This window comes from Chionomys nivalis, chromosome 24 (assembly GCF_950005125.1).
Source record: "Chionomys nivalis chromosome 24, mChiNiv1.1, whole genome shotgun sequence".
Taxonomy (NCBI): Eukaryota; Metazoa; Chordata; class Mammalia; order Rodentia; family Cricetidae; genus Chionomys; species Chionomys nivalis.
The window spans coordinates 12,466,096-12,489,427 of NC_080109.1; the positions used below are offsets into that span (position 1 = coordinate 12,466,096).

General features: G+C 43.8%; 1 protein-coding gene across 6 annotated transcripts in view; it reads right to left on the reverse strand.

Moving 5' to 3' along the window:
• Schip1 (schwannomin interacting protein 1) overlaps nt 1-23,332 on the reverse strand; it is a 629,199-nt gene that overhangs the window by 19,197 nt on the left and 586,670 nt on the right. For 5 of the 6 annotated variants that reach the window (XM_057756791.1, XM_057756793.1, XM_057756792.1 and 2 more), the window contains one exon: nt 11,993-12,111. In XM_057756791.1, the coding sequence (XP_057612774.1) occupies nt 11,993-12,111 (119 nt within the window). Of the gene's footprint in view, nt 1-11,988; nt 12,112-23,332 lie in introns of those variants that run through there. The other variant, XM_057756797.1, reaches the window with a different exon arrangement.

The following is a 23,332-nucleotide window of genomic DNA, read 5'->3' on the forward strand; positions in this document are numbered from 1 at the left end:
GCCGGGAACCAGCTTCCTTGTAAGTGAACATCTCTGCGGACAGTCTCTTCCACTCGCCCAAGCTGCCCCTCCCAACCTCTTCTCCCAATGCCTTCAGGAAACCATAGCCCCTAGGTAACTGGCAGCAACGGAACTGTTTTCCTGGTATGACATCCAGGCACTGTGTGCTAGAGCCGTGCAGGGTCAAGATGCTTTCCTTTGTTGGGTGTCTAAGTGGTTCCTGAAAACACGGCAGAGAAGGGTCAGTGCTTGGTGATTTTTGACAGTGACTGGATTAGTTGGATTGTTGTTTGTTTTGGTGATGGGCTGGGACCTGGAGCCTCACACACACCAAGCTCAAGCTCCACTCTACTTGTAGGCGAATGCTTCAAGTTATCTTACACTCTTCGATGTGGAATCACAGCTTTCTCCTCGCTAACGATCACACCGAGACACATTCAGAGGTTGTTGCTTAGGCTTGGCTCCGTAGTAAGCTTTACCTTAACAACACCCCTTTTCAAGACTGGGGGCTGAGGAGAGGGCTCAGTGGCTAAGGGCCTCTTTTCTTGCAGAGGGCCTACGTTCTGTTCCCAGCATCCACCCAGCGAGGGTGTCACCGTTGAGGCAAGCAAGGCCCTGGCGCCACACATGATGGAGGTTCATGGAGAGTTCAACTCTGATGTGACCTTCATCAGATGCTCAAGTGTCTGTCTAGGCTAGGATTGCTTTGCCCAGAAGCTCACAGCCTTACTGTTGCTTACACATGACCTGGATATGATCACGCAGGTCAGCATTTTAGCACGGAGGAGAGAAGGGGGTGTGTGAGTCCCTACCCTCAACTGAGAAGCTAACAGGTGATGTAGCTTCTGAGGCAGGGACAGTTGGTTTTTGTTACAAGTGTGGCCCCCGGGAGGTTGACCATACTTCAATGGATGCCCTCAAGCATATATGAACAACACACGCGTTTTTACTGATACTTTCTATTTAACTGTGGGTCTGTTATACATCTGAAAAGATGTAACAAATTATGGCCACCAGAGCCCATCCCATAATCTGTTTAAATAACAACATGCAAGGGTTTGTGTTCTCAGTAAAAACAACTTCCATGGATTTCATGCATGTGTTAATCTGCAAGAGAACAATTTGGAGGGCATGGGGAAGTTTTGTACGATTGAATTGAAGGATGGCGTTGCCTGGGGATGTAGCTCGCTTGACGAATAAGCACCAGACTCTGAGCTCAGTCACCAGCAGTGAAAGAGAAGACAAGATGCTCTCAGTCCTCTAGAGGGCCAGCTCACTGCCGTCAGTGGGCTTCTCTTCTAGTAGTATCTGCACACCCAAGGCCCAACTCACGCGCATGACCACTGTCTAAAGGGAGTGCAAACTTCACTGATGGTATCAGGAGAACCTGTCAAAGATTATGCAAAACGAAAGCTAACTCCTAGAAGCTCTTTTAATTAAACATTCAGCTGTCCAGCGAAGCCAACTTTTAATATAACATGTAACCCTATGCCCACCCCAGCCCTTTTTGCAATAGCTCAGGCAATTGAATTCTCATTGTTGATAAAAAAAAAATTCATAAGACAGGGCACAGCTGGTTATGCCTTTAGCAAGATGTCAAATTCAGCCTGCACAAAATTAATTGCACCTAATTAATCTGGGGTCACAGGCATTATTGTAAAGCAAGGCTATTTATTAGACAAAGAAAACTTCACAGATACCAATTTGCTTTTCTTTCAGATTTGTGAAGGAGAAGAATTGCTTACATAATTAAATTTGTTTTGCTATTTTAATCTTACTACTTCTGAAAAGATCCACTTCAAGTCCTGGCTCCCTTTTGGAGTTGTATAATATTTGAGAATACCAGCGGTCTCCTTGAAGCAAGGTGTTCAGAAAAGACGAGCTTTCGGTAGAGTGCCAGGTGAGCGGACAAAAAGAAACAAAAGCAGACGCCGCGCCACAGTGTGATGTGACGCTGGTGCCACCAACGTCAAGATTAAAAAAACAGAAACAGAAAAAAACAGAAAAACAAATGAAGAGCATGTGCATGAGATTCACGTGAGGTCTAAACGATACACCACACATGACAAATAAGTCCCTTCAGTATGCACTTCTTATCTCATGGAAGATGCCGCAGAGTGAATCTCACCGCGTTTAGACAGGTCAGCCTTTCTCTCAATCTGGGCTGACACAAACCACTCCGCTTACTTCTAGGAAATTATGCAAAAATTATTACTGTTAGATGCAAGACCGTGATTCATTTTCTTGGCAAATGATGTTGGCTCAGTGCTACGCACACGCACGCACACACGCACACACTCTCAAAGCTCCTGTGAATCTCTTTTTTTTAAAGCCTCCTGGGTTCATTCTTACAGGTTTAGTAGAACTGGCCTTGCTTCCCGCCCTCCGGCCCAAATGTGGAGGAGGAACCAGGTGTTTGCTATTGCCTCTGCCATTCACCAATAAACATTCACCAAGGAAGAAATGAATTTTGATTTGGGGATGTTGGGATGGTCGAGATAAGTAAACAGTAATCATTATTCAAACCAGCTGCTCAAAGACACTCTGGGGAGTCTGTTTTTATCATACAGCCTGGAGGAGGGATACGGCTCGCCTAGGCTACTCCATCGCTCTGCAAGAGCAATAAAGAGGACGGTTATTTAGGATGTCTTTATACTGATGTATGTTAAAGAAAACTTACCTTGAGTTTCAGTAAGAAGGGAGTGAAAACCCAGACTTCTCTGTGGCTACTGTGAGGAAAGGAGAAGGGAGAGAAGGGGGAAGTTTTCTTTGCCATGTCAAGTTGGGTTGTAATGCTTGAAAATGATAGCTTTCCTAGATGCCTATTGACCTTTCCACCCTGTGTCCTCACAGCAGCCAGGCCTGTTCCCATCCCCTCAAGCTCAAAATGTAGACACAGAATAGTAACTCACCATTAATGAGACCAGTGAAAAGTCCTACAGGGAAGCATTATGCTAGAAGTATAAGGAAAGCTGGAAAGCAAGGCCTGTCGGTACTCTCGGCACGTAGGGGATTGCGGTAGGAGGATGGAGAGGTGAAGGCCAGTCTTGGCCTTATAGCAAGACCTTTCCCTGTCCCCCAAGAATATTATGAAACCTGCTATTTCTTGGAAATCTTACTTCAAAAAAATTGGTAATCCATTTTTCTTATTTCCTATTAAGCAGTTAAGACCCTTTTCAAAACGATAAAAGATCAGACAGTCTCAGTTTAAGAAGGTGATTATCACTGGATTAGCAAATTTTGAAGGAAAATGTGACACTCTGTGTAAGCCACACTCAGTACAGTCAGGTCTAATGGGCTGTGCTACGCAGCAATATCCAACGTTCTCTGGCTATAATATTAGGCATAAAACGTCTTTATGGGATTATGGTAAGCCTAGCTTACATTTAACCGCTTGGCACTTTTTTAAAAAAACTGCATTAAGTGAGCTGACACTTCTAGAAAAATCCAGCACTGCTGAAACCTAGTGGACCACTGCAAATTCGAACTCGAAAGCACAGGGGGCATGCCAAGGCTTGACACACGCAGATGTGCACACCCCTTCAGAATCTCTCGTGTGCTGAATATGACTTTTTGCAGGTAAATTGGTATCCACCCTTTAAAAAACACGAGCAGGAAGCGGATGGGTTTCCCAGAGATCCCATTCGCGTCTGTAGACCCCGTCTTAAAAGCAAGTTTACAACTTTGGAGTCCAATACTTGGGTGCTTTGGAGAGGGTCTCACTTGGTGGCCGCAGTTTGCCTGATGCTTACTGTATTGGCCTCAAACTCACTTTAATCTTTCTGCCCCAGTCTTCTCTGTGCTTGGCCGGCGTTCCCGTGCCTGGCTCTGCCAACTAACCTTAAATCCAGCATTCCATTTCATGCTGAGGCCTGAGCTCTTCAGGGCAGCAGATTCACGACAGGTCTCCCTGGTTCTGGTTGCTTAACTAGCCTAACGCATACGCTCTGGCACATTTTGGAGTCCTGTCCTGCGGAGCCGACACCCTCAAATACTTCTGCAAGAGGCAAGGTATTTGCAGCCCAGTAAAAAAGCTTTTGGAATAACTAGTAGTGATTGGGGTAGGGTTTGGTGGGGGTGGGAGAGGAACAGAGAAGGTGTTGGGAGATAGTAACCAGAATGTATTATAAACATGTATAAAATTAACATGGAACAAAAGTAATCAATAAAAACACTTAGAAAGAAAAAAAAATACATCCCAATAGTCTAAATGATCACATTAGATAATAGCAACTGAGCTTTCCTGGAGTCTGCCCCCATCCCCACATTATGGCTGATGAAGGTGACGATAGTCTACCAGAGGAGATTTTCTATTGACAAGATATAGAGATGTTTCTTAGAAACATTTAGGATGCTTATTAAATATCATCTTGAGGGGAAACTAGAAAAGTCATCCTGTTCTCACAGCGGATGAGCTCATCTGAGAACAGAGATGAGCCCATCTGAAGGAACAGGCTATAAATAATCTCCCCACGGCACGCCAACAAGCGCAGCTCGTTATGTGCTACCGCGAAGCACATTTGTGTTTGCAGCGCTGTCTCCAGGGGGAAGAGGAGCCGGTGCTTTTCCAGTTTGGCTCTGCTGTAAGTCTCGAGTGGCTCTGGGAATTCTAGGGCGGGGAGGTAGAGAGGCACCAAAGGGTGGGGAGGGCGGAAGAGGAAGGAACAGAGGCAGCATCCTCTGGACATCAGTATTCCAGGCACCCCAGTTCCCGACGTTCCGTACTCCTCGATCAGAGAAGGAACATTTTCTTTTTTAAACATATGGGGTTTCTTCATAGAATTTTATTTGAGAAGATATTTCTGCTGAAGTCGGGTCCCGGCACTAAGAGGCAGAGGCAGGATGCTCTTTCTGAGTTCAAGGTCAGCCAAAGGGACATAGTGAGGTCCTGTCTTAAAAAGAAACAAACAAACCAAAACAAGACAAATATTGAAAACCTCCATGAGACCTAACCATAGCATAGGGAATACCACTAACTACCCATTCTACTGAAACCCTATTAGACCAATATCTGTCAAGGGAAGAAAGACTCAAAGGAAGGGAAGCAACAGCACAGGAGTATGGAAACTATAGAATGAATATAAATGGAACACACAGAGAAATCTAAGTGCTGCTTCAGCTGCCTTCAGACTGGCTGGCAGGGGAGGGGCCACACGAACGGCATGCTATGAATCGATCCCACAGAAGCCTGCAGTATCAGGGGAGCAGGGAAGAGCTCCGCACAGACTCAGGGCTCAGGCCATTCAAACCAGCTCTCTTCCTGGCTAATCTCCGGCCTGGAACAACCAGAAAGTTTCTTGTCAGATCAGAAGTGCTCCTTAGATACATGCTAAACTTCCAAACATTGCCCTCCTGGGTCATCAGACACTGCCGGACAGGCTTACAACCCCTCACCGGACAGTTGGAAGCTTCTTTTCTATTACAATTCACAGGCCAAGATAAAAGTCCAGGAGATACTTTCACTTCCAATCTGGTGGCATTCCGGGGCAAAAGTGCCCCAGTTTGGCCAGTTTCACAGTGAGGATCCCCATTCATTTGTTCAACCGCACTCAGAGAGTCTGCATTACTTCATGTGGTTGTCTTGGAAACAAATACAACCAAGACTTGTTTACCGGTAATTTATACCTGAGTGATACAGAACAGATTTGAATATATTATATAATGTCTTAATACGAGTAACAAGGGCTAAGGAGAAAACCAAATCAAGGAAAGTGGATAAGGAGGATGAGAGAGAAAACGGTAAGAGCATGTCTGTTTGTTCCTAATAAGGGAAGGTCTCTCTGAGGAGATGGTATATGTTAAAAAAAAAAAAAATCCAACCCACAGTGTAATACAGTAAAATAGCCTTTATTATCTTATACTTAATAATTGTCAGATGGAAAGAAAAATAAAGAAACTTAAGAAAAAATTATGGGCAATATAATGTTCAGTAACGACTAGTTAGGACAGTTAAAATAAAACTTTAAAAGTTTTAGTGAAATAAACCATGCTAGCAATTCTGAAAGTGTAGAAAAAAGTGTAGAGAAATGCCTAGAAAAATACATCTCATTAGAAGTGACTCAAGAGGGCTGGAGAGATGCCTCCGAGGCTAAGAGCACTGGCTGCTCTGCCGAAGGACCCAGGTTCTATCCCCAGCAAGCACATGGCAGCTCACAACCATCTATAATGAGATCTGGTGCCCTCTTCTGGTGTGCAGGCATACATCAGGCAGAACACTGTCTACATAATAAATAAACAAACTTTAAGAAAACACTATGTACTCAGTAGGGCAACAACAGGATGTCCAAGAAGAGTCCCAGTGAGTGCAGTGTCAATAGGGTGGCAGAGACCAGGGGCCTCAAACCAAGCCAATAATTCTTTGCAATGAGTACCTGCTTGTAAAGATGTATGTATAAAGAGTTTACCACATGACTCACTGTGCCACACTGCAGCTTCCATGAGATTCCCTTTCTTCCTTTTTCCCCTGTTTTCCTCCTTTTTTTATCTTAAATTTTATTTTATTTTTTATTGAAGTCAGGGAGGTTGCAGAGGCAGATGGCGGACGCAAGGGGACAGGAGACCCATGGGATCAGGATGTATGATATGAAAGACACAAAGAGTAAATAAGAAAGAAAGGAATGGATAGTAAAGAAAAGGAAAGAAAAAGGAAGGAAAGGAAAGGAGAGGAAGGAAGAAGAAAGGAAGAAAGGAAGGAAGGAAGGAAGGAAGGAAGGAAGGAAGGAAAAAGTGCAAAGTAGGTACAATCAAGTATCTTCTAAGGAATGGAAGCAGTTGTTGACCAGACACACAAACACCAGAGCAATGCAGGTGAGCTCTACTGACTTCCCAGAAGCAGACTATTACAATTTTATGTAGACATTGTTGGGGACAATAGGAAAAAAACGTAAGTCCCAGCCCAATTTTAAGGCAGCATAATTCTAAACCCAGACAAAATATTTTAAGAATATGAAAGACCATGTCAACCCTGAACATAAATGTTATAATCTTAAGCAAGATATTAAAAATAAAAAATATGAAAAAAATAATCAGCTTAGGTTCCTACTGGATATGCAAGGATGGTTCAATGTTCCGAAAATCTATGATGTACTTCACTGATTCATTAACAGATCAAAATAAAATGACAAAGTTTTTCAGCAATGAAGAAAAGTCATGTGATAATATTAAATTATTAATAAGCATTACTAATTATATAAAGAGAATAATTAGATGTGACATATAATTAACATCAATCTGAACAGGGAAACTGTAGAAATAGTCTTTCAATACGAGGAATGAGCTAATGATTCCGACCACTGTGGTCTCTAATTCTCGCTGTATTGAAATCCCTTGTCAAGTACAAAAGAAACAGAGGAAGAAAACAGAGGCCAGGGACTGGAGAGCAATCAACTGAGCCACTGTACTTTGTAGAAGATGTTATTGTTTAAAATCCCCCAAAGAATCTTTGTAGCCCATAGACAACTCTTAGAGACCACAGAAGGAATACCAGCAGTATAGTAAAGCGGTATAAGACCTACTGATAAAACGGAGCACGGGGGGAGCACCCACAGGACTGGATTTGACCCTCTCCCCCACAGGAGAGGGGCTAAAGGGGAGTTAGCTAGCTTAAGAAGTTAATTGTATTTCTTTCTCTTTGACAGCAAGCAACAAGAAAGCTTTATTACAAAGAATTTAAGAAGTCAGAACAGGAAGTCTCTAAGCCTTCAAAAGTCTAACAAAACAGGTGCAACATCTCTAAAGGGAAAACCACAAATCCTTGATTTTTAAAAAGGCTTAATAAATGGAAAGACAGACCCTGTTCATGGATAAGAATATTTCATACTGTGAAAATGTCATTCTTCCTAAATTGGTCTGTACACGGATTCAATGAGAATCTTAAGAAAATAAAAATCTGTGAAATTATTTTGCTGTACTTAATAATATGACAAATCTATATACAGGAATAAAAAAACTAGATCTATTCTCTCGTTTTAATAAAAGTTTTAATTTTCTTTTTATCTGATTGAAAAGATTTAGAAAGGCTTGACTGTCCAAACACTGGAATGTTTTCTGAAGCTATAGTAATAGTTTTGGAGCAAGAATAGAAACAAGAAATGAACAAGTAAAATAAATATTCTCTTGATTGTAAAGCATGGGAAGGAGCGATCTACAAGGTCAGGGAGTGAAGGAGGCAATTAATTAATTATCTAATTAATTTTATTATGTTTAATGTTCAATGGCAGTAGTTTATATAGCCACTATTGTAATGATGAGCTTTGGCATGTTCTGGAATGCTTGCTATTGTCACATTGCTGCTCATAAACCCTCTTGTCCATGTCTCTGCACAGGCTGGAGAATGTCTCTTTAATTTAAAAGTAATAAAATGGTTGCTATAAGGGGAAATAAGAAAGCAGTCTTCTCTCACATGCCTTATAAAGAAATCAACCAACTGATGACAGATGTCTAAAAACCAACACTTTCAACTTTTGGTAGGACTAGCAAATATCTATTAGGCCATGGGTAGAGAAAATTTTGTCTGTTTATTGAGACAGGGTTTAATGTAACACAGGTTTGCCTTAAACTTGCTACCTAATCAGGTGGGCCTTGAGCAGTTGACCCTTCTGCCTACACCTCCTGGGCACCAGGATTATTGGTAAGCATTACCAGGCCCAGTTGTAGAAGACTCTTACACAAAATTACAGGCAACACTGACCAGAAAAAAAAAAACAAACTTGTATTAAATTCAGGTCTTATTGTCACAAAACACATAAGGAAGTGAAGAAAAAGCTGAGTAAAACATATTTGCAATATTTATTTAGGATTCACAATTCATAATATGGAATAATATTACGATGAACTAACCTTGACAAGGAAAAGCACGAAGAAGAGGAGGAGGAAGAGAAAAGAAAAGCAGAAATATGAAATATGATACAGACGGGGCTGGAGAGATGGCTCAGTGGTTAAGAGCATTGCCTGCTCTTCCAAAGGTCCTGAGTTCAATTCCCAGCAACCACATGGTGGCTCACAACCATCTATGGTGAGGTCTGGTGCCCTCTTCTGGCTTGCAGGCATATACACACAGACAGAATATTGTATACATAATAAATAAATAAATATTTTTAAAAAAAGAAAAGAAAAGAAATATGATACAGACATTTTACAGAAGAGGAAACGGAACTAGTTAATAAATACAAAGATAAGCTGCCATAGCTCTGTTTAACTAACAAATAGGTTTTTAACAGCATTATGAAACGCTGTAAGTTCTCAAAGCCACAGGATCCCTGAAAGACTGCTGCTAAGGGAGTATCCTGTGACGACCATGGGAAGATGACTGTCATTGTCTCATGAGTGTGAACACATGTGTATTAGCCTCACAAGTCCACCCTCGTGTGCACACCAAAGAGAAATTCTCCAGCCAGGCAGAAGACATGGACAAGGGTTTATGAGCAGCAATGGAACAAAGGCAAGCGTTCCAAGAACATCCCAATGTCCGTCATTACAGACGTGGCTATAGGAGCTACTGCATTTGCTTAGTAGATAGACAGTGGAATTCAAAACCACACAAGCATGGGCAGAGGGTACAAACGAGACAGTTCCTACTCATGTCAAACAGTAACATGTCTCAAGTAACTGAAACATGCTATATGGGTCGGGCGGAATAGTGTCTGATCTCAAGAACACACATTAGATAGTTAACTGATCCTAAATCATGCTGTAACTACATAGGGAGAATGAGGGGAAGAACGTGGGCATATTTATGGGCAGAGTGTGATAAAGATACATCCCAATTTTCTTTCTTCCTTCTTTTACTCTTAGACAGGACTTCTCTGTGTAGCCCAAGCTGTCCCGGAACTCACTCTGCACACCAGGGTGACCTCAAACTCGTAGAATAGAGAGCCACCTGCCTCTGCCTCCCGAGAGCTGGGACTAAAGGAGTGTGCCTCCACCACCTAGTCTGATAAATTCCAATATTTTATAGTTGAAACTACAGATGGTTATTTGAAATAAAACCCAAGAACATACAAGCATTTTATTTAGACATATGTGTGTAAACACCTGAAGTAGCGACCAAGGAGCTAGAGCGGACTGCTTCCAGAGTGGAGCAAGATGCAGGCACGTGCGGTACACACATTACAATATATAGTTTCGTACATTATAATAGAGCAGGGTGTGGGGGGGTCAAGGAATGATGAATACGGTCACTGCCGCTTCCACGAATACATGCAAACACGTATTTGATTAATGTGCAAATACATTATACCAAAACACATGACATGTATTAAATACATCGGATAAGAATGCACAGGTACAAACTTACAGTCTCCCCATTTGTACCAGATGGATGAGACACAGCTAAGTAGACAGATGGGGCCTCTAGAGAAGACATTCTGGCCCCCTGAGGTGTAGCACAGCAATAGCAAAATCCGTAAGGCCATGCACAATGCCAAACCTCCTCATTTCAGACTCAGAAAAATAAGGACGAGTAAAACAAAATGAGCTACTATCCTCATAATGCAAAGTAGATTAAGACAAACCTGCAGGTCTCCAGGCCAGAAGGCTTTCTGCCACAGCCCCTAGGAGGTGAAAGGCCAGGGGGTGGACCAACTTTCTGGCTCCTGTGGGCAATCCTGCCACAGGAGGCTGGTACCCAGCTAAGGAAGAGATAGATGCCTTAACATTCCGTGGGCAAACTCGAGCGAGCCTCATGATGCACCCACCTACCTGTACTGTTCAGAAAATAAGCACTCGTGTGAGCATGTGTCTGCTCTCTGATCTCTGCTGATTCACACGACTCTCTAAGGACCAGACAAGGCTTATTAAAATCAAACGGGGCAGGATTAGGTGAATATTGAGTTGCCTAATTCTGGGCCTTGCATGAAGCAGAGATACAGCGTTATCATTTGTTGCCAGCACTGAAATTAACGTTGTCAATATATGCAGTATTTACATAGGGTGTGTTTGCGTTAGGCTCAAAAGACGGGAAACAGACATGGTGGCGGTGGAGGGGATGGAGACGTGTTGATGGGTCTGTATTTACTACCCTCTTCATGTAAACAATGTTCTATAGGCTTTCCTCAATCACTTGGTATGTAATACTTTTGAAAATGATCTAGACTTGCACTAATCAAAGTAACCCACCAAATGGTGGCACAGTTATCAGCTAGGCATGGCACAGAAATGCAGGGTTTCAAGCTCCGCCGAGAGATATGGAATTCGAGCCTTCACCTTAGTTCCCAGCGACACATAAACATGTTAAAGGTTCAGAAGCCTTTTCTGCTTTCCTGGCAAAATCAGAACCTTATCATATTTTATCTGGAAAGGAAAGCTCTGCAAATGACCAATAACATCTTGAAAGAAGTAATGGTAAGTGAATTATGATATCCTAAAATAAAGATCAAGAAAAATCACCTGGGCCGGGCGGCAGAGGCAGGCGGATCTCTGTGAGTTCGAGGCCAGCCTGGTCTACAAGAGCTAGTTCCAGGACAGGAACCAAAAGCTACGGAGAAACCTAGTCTCGAAACCACCCCCCCCCAAAAAAAAAGGAAAAAAAAGAAAAAAGAAAAATCACCTGGGAGGCAAGATAAGAACAGTAATAAACACTGAATGATCAAAATGAGAATTATATTTCTTACGTAATAGTATTCATTGCAATCAAATATATTGTGTGTGTGTAGGGGGGAAGACACTGGGTAACTTGGGGCTGCTTAAGGGAAAATCTAGTGGTCTGTCCCAGGCATAAGGCATCAGTTGCTTAGGCCTGTTACCTGATCACGCATTCCCCAACACTGTGCTATCCGTGTTCTCTTCAAAGAAAAATGATATATAAAAATATGACCTCATGTAACTGGGCAATGGGCCATAGCAACAACCACCACTGAAAATGAGCCAGCGCACAGGTGGAAAAGGGTCCGCCTAAAAGCGTGCACTAACCATGCAAGGACATAAGGCTGCCATTTACTGGACATGCAGTCACCACATGGCACATGCCAGAAAATCGACCCCCAGGTGCACTCACCTCGAGGAAAGGCTTGGCTTCCCGCTCTTGCTGCAGCTGGTATAGATTCCCGGGCCATCGTCGAAGAAGCTCCCGAGTGCCAACTTCTGTCTGATAGACTCTCTCTCATTTTTTTGTGCCTAAAATTTTGAGAGGAAAAAAAAAAGTGCTGATCAGTAGGCAGACATATGACACACATAGGCTGTCCACCTTGGACTGTAACATTAGACAAGAAATAAATGGGCTAGCTGGGCGGTGGTGGCGCACACCTTTAATCCCAGCACTCGGGAGGCAGAGGCAGGTGGATCTCTGTGAGTTCGAGGCCAGCCTGGTCTACAAGAGCTAGTTCCAGGACAGGAACCAAAAGCTATGGAGAAACCCTGTCTCGAAAAATCAAAAAAAAAAAAAAAAAAAAAAAAAAAAAAAAAAAAAAAAAAAAAAAAAAGAAAGAAAGAAAGAAAGAAAGAAAGAAAGAAAGAAATACATGGGCTGCAGTCCAGAGAGGTTTCAATTCTTAAAAGCTGAAATGAAACCAGGTTCTTCTGACTCCAAGTCCAGTTCTTTGGTGCCTTTTGTGATCTCTAGGTTAGGTGATCACTGTGGTGCCAATCCATCTCCCTGGGCTAGCTAGAGTTGGTTTGTAAACACCACCTTAGTTACTTTCTAGTCAGGGCTGACCAACAGTTTCTTCTAAATTCAATCACCCTGGTCCCAAATGAGGCTTGTCCCCAGCTCGTTCCTTCTCTGTCCCTTGTATGCCCCTTTAGCCCACACCCTCGATCACAAGAATAATAACTCATTCAGCCACGCACACTGGATTCTGTGAACTGGCTGATGGCACAGAGCCTACAAACACGACCGGTGCCACATCTGCCTGGCTTGGGCTTACGGCTTTGCTGGGTATAACTGTTTCTGTCTGGGAGTTTGCCTCCTGTTACCAGAATATGTATGAGCACGGATGTAATGCCTGTGATAGCTGGAGAGCTGTAATTGGCCCCATCGGTCTCATCCTTTTGATTCGAAGCATGCCTAGCAAAAAGACTTGAGCAATTGCTACCGTGATCATTTGGGTATGTTTACAATACTCGGCTTCCTATTAAAAGCCCCATAAAAACTCGCCATGCTGAACTTTTAAGCCCTTTAAACAATGGGGGAGAAGATTAGAAATAATTTCCTTAGTTAAGAAATTGAACTGCTACAAAAACAACCAGGAAACCTGGGCTGAGAAGATTTGGGGGTTTCTGGGCTGAGAAGATTTGGGGGTTCCTGGGCTGAGAAGATTTGGGGGTTTCTGTTTCGTGGGATGAAAAGGTTGAGTGGGACCACGAGTCAGGTGCTAAACCCTGCTCCCACCCCTGCTGGCTACAGGACTTGGGGGTGCCAGTGTTCTTCCTAGAGACGGTTCTAGGGTCCCATATGTACACCCCTGTGTCACAGAGATGAGCTGGACCTCCAGTTGGAAGGATGGGCTGACGCATGACTCACTTCACTCCCACGTGAGAGGCAGAAGGCAGCTAGGGTCGCTGTGTCTCACAGCACACGCAGGTCACGTGTGGCTGTCTGCATTTCAATCTAACAATTGGTTAATTAAAATTTAAATTCAGCTCCTTAGTCAATCTGGCCTCATTTCAGGAGCTCAAAAGCCATCGGGATGAGTATTGGATATCATATTGCACAGCACAATCAAATGTGACAGTGCAGCATTCTGTAGCGGTTCCCACATTCTGGCTTCAACAAGCTATGTTAGAACGAACTAGGGCTTTTAAAAGACACACCATGGGGTGCTGGATCCAGACACTTAATTTCAGAATGTTTGAAAATTTGTAACCCAAAAGGAGCTCACCTCTCCTCTCCTGTTCTCCAACACTTTAATTCTTGAACCCCAAAAGCATTCTTCTAACCGACGCTCAGCAATGCCATCTATCTATGCATCAGTCACGCCCCCCCATTTTGGCACATACCAAGATACTATGTAATACCAGGAGCATGTGTGTGTGTGCGATACATGTGCATGCGCACACAATATAGCCACAAAGTGTTTCCATGCAGGTATTTCTTACAAGGAAGATGCTGATTTCATTCTGCTTGTTGCCCTGCTCCAACACCAAGCGCTAAGAAAGTCACCATGAGACTGTCAAGGGAAGCAGGAATGCCTTTTATTTGACTAGCCACTCACAACTGTATATCTGGCACCCCCATCAAGGCTTACTGCCTTCTGAAATACAGACCAACCTGTGACACACACTCCCAACCATCTGCATTTAGCAAAATTTAGCTCAAATCAGTGAGCCTGTGTCTCAACCACAAGTCCTCAGCAGCCAGGAAACTATTAAGAAGAGCTGAATATCGAAACAAAAACCAAGAGGTATTGTAATAGTCAACACCTTGTTGGTCCAAAATCAGTCTGGACCTGGAACAGGTGTTGAGGAAGGGCAACTCCTACCACTACTGTAACTGTGTGTCCACACCCTTGCTTTCTTGTCCGTCCTTTCTGGAATACACAATGCTACAGATATTGCCATTGGAGGGGGAGGGGGCACAAAAACATATTCCTCCTGTTTCCCTTTCTGGATCTCACTGAACAAATTAAGGCAAACAGAGGGAATACAAATGTTAACGATAATGCTGTTACTTAGATCATTGCTAACAGTTGGTGGTATATTTCCTCCTCGTCTTTAAAAATTTTGTGGCGTATACTGAAGACTTCCCATATAGCACTTCACGCTCTTTGAAAACACACTTTCAAATGATTGCTCACCATCCCCCCTCTATGGAGTTTCCCTCTACGGTTAGCCACTTGGGGTTGTGTCAAATTAAAAATAACATCTTTCCATAAATCCCTGCCCACATGTCTGATGATTTCCCAGGGATAAGTTCCTGGAAGTGGGACTGCCAGATCAGCTGTGTGTGAACATTTGTTGAAGCTCCTGACACATCTCGTCACACTGCTCCAAAGAAAGGCTGCTCCAGTTCACATGCCCACCAGCAATGCGAAGTGGGCTTCTGTTGTGTGTGGGCTAATATGGAGCGCTTGCCGTTGCTTTTAGTTTGACAGGCACTGGCATCCTGTTTGCTTCAATTCCTTCCATTTATCAGTGAGAATAAATGTTTAAGTGTTTGTGTGACTGTATTTTCTTTCCTCTGAATTACTTATTCCTAGATTTGTTTATTTTTCTACAGTGATCTCAGAGTTTAAAATCTGCTGTATTATGGAAATTTGTCCTTTTGACTTTTAGCTGTGATTTGCGGTTAAGCCAATGGTTTGCTTCCTCTGACACATTGCTGGTGGCTTTTGTGCATGGAAGGTTCTTCTCATTCAGACTGGGAAATAACCTCCATAGATGACAGAGAGTTAACTGAGAGAGTTCTCAGCAGCTGGCTGGTGGCAAGGTGGCCCCTGATACATGGTAACATAATGGTTAATCCTCCAATAACTTCCATTTAGAAGACGAGAAACTGCGGGTAACAAAAGGTTGCCCCATTGTAAGGGAGAAGATCTAGGGTTTGAATATATGCTTCCTGGTTCCAGACCTTTCTTCTCTTCTACAGGGGAAGAACAGTGTATGGGCTAGTGGTAATAGCGGGCACTGTGGTGAAGACACATGGTGAGACTAGAGTTAAATAGATTAATTTCTTCTCTGACCTGGATGTGAATCCTTCCCAGAAACGCATAGAACACTGCATTGCAGGGCATCTATTACCACAAACCAACTGTAAACAGAGATGCTTACAAACGCCTTCCCAGCCACCCCCCTCACCACCACAGGTCGGCCCTCTTTCTGGAACATCTGATCCCAAGTATCTCAAGTACTCCAATGCTACTTACTAGCAAAGCCAGAATCTTTTACCCAGGATGAAGCCATCAGAGAATGGGAGAAGCTAACACAAAATGACACTGTCTGGATGCATTATGACCAGCAGGGCCATGTTTGCTACCAAAAAGCCTTGGGAAACACCCTCACAAAACAACATTTAAATGTCTAAAATGGATCTTGTTAGCAAGAAGCCAAAGAGCAGCTGAGGAACAGTGGCTCATGACCACAAGATAGAAAAGATGTTTAAAACCAAGATGGAAGTGAAACCACTCTTAAATGTTAACCCTTCATCAGCCTCAGGCAGTTTCGTCCCCGGCTGTGACTTCATTCCTTACTGCTACATACTGTGTCTGGGCCGGGAAGACTTACAATGGCCTTCATGTGTGTCATGCAAGCTACAGGGGACTCACAGGGCACTTAGACTCCTCTCTCAGTGTGAAATAGATCTACCGCAATTCCCTAAGAGTGGGAGGAAGAGCACTTCCTAAAGGAAATAATAGAACCTTCTGCTAGGGTAGACATTATCTGCTCGAAACCCAGCTGTCTCCAGATCTTTCCTATGCTGTTTTCAGGGCACAGTGTGAACCCATCCCTTATAGTAACACAACTATATCATTCCTGCATTCTCTCCTAGGTTCCTCCTTATATGAATTCTTTGTTATATACACACAACCTCTGCCTAAAAATCCCAGGACCTAGTGGGCAGGAGCCGCACAGAAATGCTGTGGAATGATGTTGCCAGCGCTAGAGAAGGACTCAGTGCTAAGAGTGCCGGCGGCCTGTGAGCCTTGACTGCCCTTTCTCCATCTCCTATGCTGCTACAAGCAGAAAGCATCTCTAGCAAAAGCAATGCTGGAAATTCGGCAGCTTTCCTTATCAACTCCTTCCACTGTGTCTGAGATTCAACCATCAAGGGTTGGGAGGGGGACATCCGTCTGGACGACCTGTATTGCACTAAGAATGACAAATAAGAATATAAGACTCTATGCAAACTCTGCATTACTTTATATTGGAGACGTGAACTTGAGTTTGCTCTCTGTGTGTGAGTGCGGGGGTATTAGAAGCAATGCCCTATGGATACTATGGACAAGGCTAGCAAGGACAATGGTATTCACAGAGGAAGAACTTCCTAAGCAATAACACAGGCTGCATCATCTCAGGAGCCACTGATCTCCCTCACCCTGTGGGAGTCAGGGTTCCAGGAGCTGCTGAGACATCAGTGCGCTGAGTAGAGATGCTGCATGTGTGCACACACACGCCCTCTGTGTAGGTGACACATTTCTCGGAGTCTGTAGTTCCCTAACTTGAATGTGCATGGCAGTCACCCAGAGGGCTTGTGAAAAGCACAGGCTATGCTTCTGCTTCAGGCCTGGGCTGGAGCTGAGACGGTGCATGCCTAACAAGCTTCCAGATACTGCTGTTCTAGGCGCCGTGCTGATTCCCCTTTCCCCATGCCCACATCTGTTCCATGCAGCGTGTCCAGCCTCTATAGCTAGGGCCACGTGATCTGCAGCCAGCTGGCCTCCCCCAAGGCCCCGTGAAGATGCCTGTTTGAAGCCATTAAGGATCTTCTTGTAAGCTGAGTGCCATCTATCACCTTGTGGTACCTGGTTCATCACCATTAGCAGCATCCACCAGGGAACCTAACTGGGATTCTGAAGGTCCCTGTGGAAAAGCGCTCTTCCTTTATAAAATGGCGGTCACTTGCTTCTCTCCTCTGCCTGGAAGACAGCTGGGCTGTAATAATTGGAGGCGGCTCTCCAGGGTGGGCGAGGCTGAGGCTTTGAAAGATCAGGGAGCACAAGGCGTATTTGTTCACTGGCAAACTTCAGTGACTTTGTTTTAAGTTAAAGAGAAAAGAGAAAACTTGGGTATATGGCCAAATGGCTGATACTTCTTAATTATTTTTCTGGCTGAGATAAACCATGGATTTGTAACAAGATCCAAATAGGAAAATAGCATTCTATAAGAAAAGAAATGAAATACTTTTGAATGCCAAAGTGCATAAATACTCGTAGAGTGGAGGTTATTTCAAATTCTTGCACTTTATTGGATTCCCTGGGAAGCGCTTTTAAATTATGAGTGGATAGAGTAGTTAAAATGGCACTGGATCTTTCCACCATACGGCCGCATGGTTATTAAGCCTGGACACTTTGTTTCATTCAGTATTCCCGACATTTTCCATCTCCCTCACTTACACTAAACATTCTACCAAAGGTCACGATGAAATGTCAGCTACAGGGTTCCTGGCTTGCCTTTGAAATTTCAGGGCCACTACTTGGGAAAGCTGATCTTGAATATCTATTATCCAAGAGGGGCATCATGGGGGCAAGTTCATCTGTTTTGCCCAAGAATGGCTGACATCAAAAGTGCTGGGCTATTCATTTCTAGGACCAGATGTTTACATTAGTGTAACTGTGCCGGCAGTTTTGAACAATGTCGCTGACTAGCTGCCTTCTCAAGCTATGGGGATACGAGTGTTGTCATACAGATGACCTGACACTGGCACATCCTGACTGGTAAGGACCGGAGCAAGGGTATTTAATGAAAACCTATCATGGTTAGTTCAGTAGCTACTTACGAATGGGAACTTTGGTGATGTGCAACCATCAAATACGACGGCTAGAGGTGTGTAAGCGAAACCCTGGTGGGGTGCAGTTGGCTCCCCACCCTCTGAGCAGCGTCTTCCAAACAGAAACTCTTGGGAACAGCCTGCACTCATTTCTAGTTCCTAAACTGCGGCTTGCACAGATGACTTCTACACATGGGACAGTGTTATCTGGCAACTCTATTTTTAACAGGTGCCATTTTAGAAGCCTGTAAGCCTATCGCAGTCTTTAAAATCAGCCCCAGGAACACAACAGTCCCAAACACTGCCTGGTTATGAAACGGCCCTGGTCAATTGCCAGGAAGTTGGTGTCTTCAACCTACAGGCAGGATGGACATGGGATCTGGGAGAGTGGGGACAGGTGGATGACCTGCAAGAGGGTGGGACAGGAACTAGGCCAGAGGATCCAGAGTAGAGACTGATACTATTTCAGGTTACAGAAACTCCTTGAGGTTCAGGCTCTTTTTCATTTTTTAAGGAGATAATATCTACTTCTCAGGTTGTTTAAACCACTAAAAGAAATCTGGGAAGTGTTCGCCATGTCTGATGCACAGAGAAAATGATAGCCGATAGTTTATTGTGGTGCTTGCTACTGACATTTAAGGAAGAGTGGGCAAGATGCGGAGTATAAAAAAAGTCAAAAAATTAAAATGCTAGAAATATGTGCAACAAGTATATCCATAAAGACAGAAAGTGGCTGTCAAAGGCTAATTGGACAAAGGATGTGGACTGGTTGCTAATGGCTCCAGGTTTCTTTGGAGGGAAACAAAATGTCCTTGAACTTAATAGGAGTTTGCACCAGCTTGTGAGTATACTAAAAATAAAGAAGTGTTTTATTTTGAGACAATGTCTCAATATGTAGCCTTGGCTGGCCTGGAACTTGCTATGTCGGTCAGGCTGGCCTTAAACTTGCACTCACAGAGATCTGCCTGCCTCTGTCTCCCAAGTGCTGATATTAAAGGCATGTGCTACATATTTGTTTTTTTGTTTGTCCGAGACAGAGTTTCTCGGTATAACAGCACTGGCTGGCCTGGAACTTGCTTTGTAGTTCAGGTCGGTCTCAAACTCACGGAGATCCATCCACCTACCTCTGTCACCTGCGTGCTGGAATTAAAGGTGTGGACGACCACCGCCCAGGCTTATATTTCAGTTGTAATAAAAATACTATGTTGTTCCTCAAAAGAAAAGAGCTAGAGGCCTAAAGAAATTCCTGAGAAGAGAAGCAGAGGAGAAGGAAGGAGGCCATGTCAAGAAAGGGCTGTGTATGGTTTGCTGAACAAGAATAAGTCTTATGTGTGTGGTGTTTCACTGAACATTCTAGAAACAGCCCACTTCCTGACCATGATGGCTGACTGAGGTGTGGCAATTGGCTGACCCCAATCATGAACTGGGGGCTTCCTATTAAGAACACTGGATCCCTCACTCTGAAGAAAAGGAGATCCTGGCCCCCAAAACTGGAAGAGATTTTCCCCAGGTGGCCAAGGGTAAGGCAGGAGGGCCCAGGCTCAGATGAGTAACACGGTTCTTCAAGCGCATTCATGCCTCTGAGACAGGGAGCTGCGAGGGTTAATGGAGGTTGCAGTGGCTGCTTTTCCTCAGTAATTGTGTGGGGAGGGAGCAGAGCTTGTCAGGAATGGCAGCTGGCATTCCTGGTCCTGTTTATTGCAGTTTATCTGAGGCAGTCATTTCCATTCACCTTTGAAAAAAACATGAGGCACAGCTGTGGCTTCACTTTAAATATTTTCCCTTCCAGCCTTTTCATTTTTTTTTCCCGCGGGGTACTCCCTAATCTTTCACTGTAATTAGATGTAAGACACGAGGGACAACATCTCCGTAGGACAAAGCTGAGCCTGCCAGGTCCTGGGACAGCGTTGGTTATTGTGTGCACAGTGGCCTGGGAACAGAAGGCAAAACCCAGCTTCTCCGAGCTTCGACCAAGCCGGAGCCTGTCTTAGGCAGTGCTGAACCGTTCTCATGACTTCCTCTCGCCTGTCTGCTAATGTTCACTGAGATATCCCCTACCTCGGCACAGCCTGGGGTAAAAATTTTGGAGGTCCTCGTTGGCTGTTTACATTCTTTTAGGCAACGCCTATTCCTGTAGCATATTTTTCTACGTCTGCCCACCTGGATCCTAAGCTCCTAGGGGAAAGACTCAGCTCCCTTCCAAGACCCCGGTGCACTGTATAAGCGATGAACAAGAATGTTGACGGATGATGGGGGGGGTGAGTGAGGTTGGTGACCATATGCTGAAGGTCTCCTGGTCCCGACACAAGCTGTGTGGTTCTTCCTCTTTTTAAGAGTTATTAATATTTTTATGAGTATGTGTGTTTGCCAGTACACATGTGTGCCTGGTATCTGAGGAGGCCAGAAGACAGTGTCAGATCCCTGGGGACTGACCTTACGGGTCCTTGGAAGCTGCCATGTGGGTGCTGGGAGCCACACCTGGGTCCTGTGTGAGGTGTATGCTGCTGAGCTGCTGCTCCAGCTTCTGTGGGATTCTTGGGCAGCGACTTGGAAGTCGCCTCAGCGCAGCAGGAAGTGGTGGGCTACTGGGCTAAGAACATGCCCTCCGCACGGCTAAGATTACCACGTTTCCTCCCCAGCACTAGGATCTTCTCTCTATTGGGTGTGGCTTGACTCTCGTTATTGAATAAACCAGGTTCTTAATGAAGCCTCTTTTCTACAAGCAGGGCCTTCCCCAAGGAGAAGGGACAGATGCATACGCTTTTCCGCCCTCTGCCTTGGTGAATCTAATTTTAGTCATCGGAAAAGTGACCTTTCCCCCCGAAGGATCTTTGTCTGCTTTAAAACAGCTCTGTGAAACAAGCCCTATGCGCATGTGGTATTTATTAATGTGATGCATTCAGGGAATTGTATGGCACCTGGGCAGCAGCACTGACTGCCTGTTTTGATGATGGACTTCAGTGATGGAAGAGGTCACAGAAAAAGAAAGAAGGTCTCATTTATAAGTGTTTTATTCTCTCAATTAGCTATCTGCGTGTATGTTTCAGACATTTATATTTACAATGAATGGTAAATTAATGTAATTTTGGAATAAAATAAATGTATACTTTAAGCACAGGCTCTGATAAATTTAACTGATGGATGCAAGGTCAAAATACGTGTTAGAGTACCCTTTTTTAATGGGTATTTTTTTTCATTAGTCAACCAAAGACCAAGAATATTAGAGGAAAAAAAATCTTTGAAAAGGAACATTCCAGTTAAAGGGATTTTTATAACTTTTTTCTCAGCTTTGCACTTTGAAAAAAGGCCTATGCCGCTCTACTTCACTAGAATCTCTTAGGGAAGTTACGCTTTTCCCCCAAGCGTAATGAAGTCTTCACCGTGACCACGAGCATCAGTAACACTACACAAACGTGAAGGCAAGCCGACGTGGCGAGGAGCCAACTCATGTTTAGGGTCCCGAACACGGTACCTACCTCGGAGCACGCCACATGTCTACAAGTTTCACCTGATAGGTTGTTTGTTTTGAACTAACCCGCTAGGTACTATCTCTCCTGAAATCACACATGGCTTTCCTTGCCTCTGTTTCATGGTGGGCGATGCTATATTTCATTGAAGGTGGCACCTCAGAGCTCCTTGGGCCCTACATGTCTGCCGCTTTGGCCAGCCCTGTCTCAGGTTGCTAGCGTAGCACTTATTCTGGGCATCTGGTTCCTTGGCTGTTTCTGGGTAGGACCCAAGGACAGTGCTCAGGATTTTATCGTTAGCGAATTAGCAACACTATACCTTTCATTTTCCTTTAGTGTGAACTTGACTTTTTTTTTTTAAATCTGAAAAAAAAAAGAATTGACAAAGAAAACTGTGACCTGTTCTATGGCACCGAAAACAGGACACAAGAGACCGACACCCTTGCTCTGCAGGGCTGGGTAAGCGATCTGACCGATAGCAGAGAGTCCTGAGTGTCTTCTGTAGCCCAGCTTCCGCCAAGCGGGGGAAGGGTGGACAGCTGGGGTTTCAGGACACCAGCTCAACACACTTGAGCACTTAGCCCCTTGGTGGAGATCAGAAGGGCTGAAAAATTCACGGGGTAACATGGCCCAGTCAGAGACCTCCTGCATATATAAGTTTTACCCACTGGAAAAATAATACAATTATGAAATAATAAGAAAGTAAATCTCTTAAAGAGCCGCCATTCTCACACACAGTCTTGGGTTTAAGATGGAGATATCACAGCTGACTGTATTGAAGAATGAACATACTAGAACCTTCTTCCTAATTCTCACTCTGAGGGAAAACACTAAAGACATCTTTGATGGATTTTTTTTTTTAAAGATCAGCAAATTTTACTGTTCTGCCAGACTGTAGTCATCGAAATTTACTTCTGAAGGAAAATAAAATCTTTGTTTCCAGGTCCACAATGGAGGTTCCTATTCTTCATGCTGTCCAGCTATGAACTACACTTGACTTTTGTCAAATAATAACAGAAGGGCAGTTTGTGTTTGGGTTTCTGTGGACAGACAAGTATATATTTGTAGCTTGATTTCATGACCTCACCCATATAACTAAAGCTATTTTTACTTGGGCCTGTTATTACTAGACAATCACCACATAAAACATTCCCAAAATATATTTGCTGGCTTTCAAAATAAAAGGCGAGCAGAAAATTCACCTTGTATTGACTGTTTTAAGACCCCAAACTTCTCTGTAAAACTTTCTGTTTTTTCATTGTTAAGAACAAACTTAGATCAGTTAGCCCTACCCAGTAATGAACCTACCTTGTACCAAACTGTTAAAATATCAATAATTAAAAAGGAATTCCTTTGCACAAAATGCTGCTTAGCAATGAAGTAATAGTAGAATTTCTCTCAACTTGAGAACAGTAACATGTATGGCTTAGCTGTTGTTATAGTAAAGACTATAGGCTGGGAAAATGGGGAACTCTCAGAGCTTACTGTGGTTAATTCTGTGCATTTA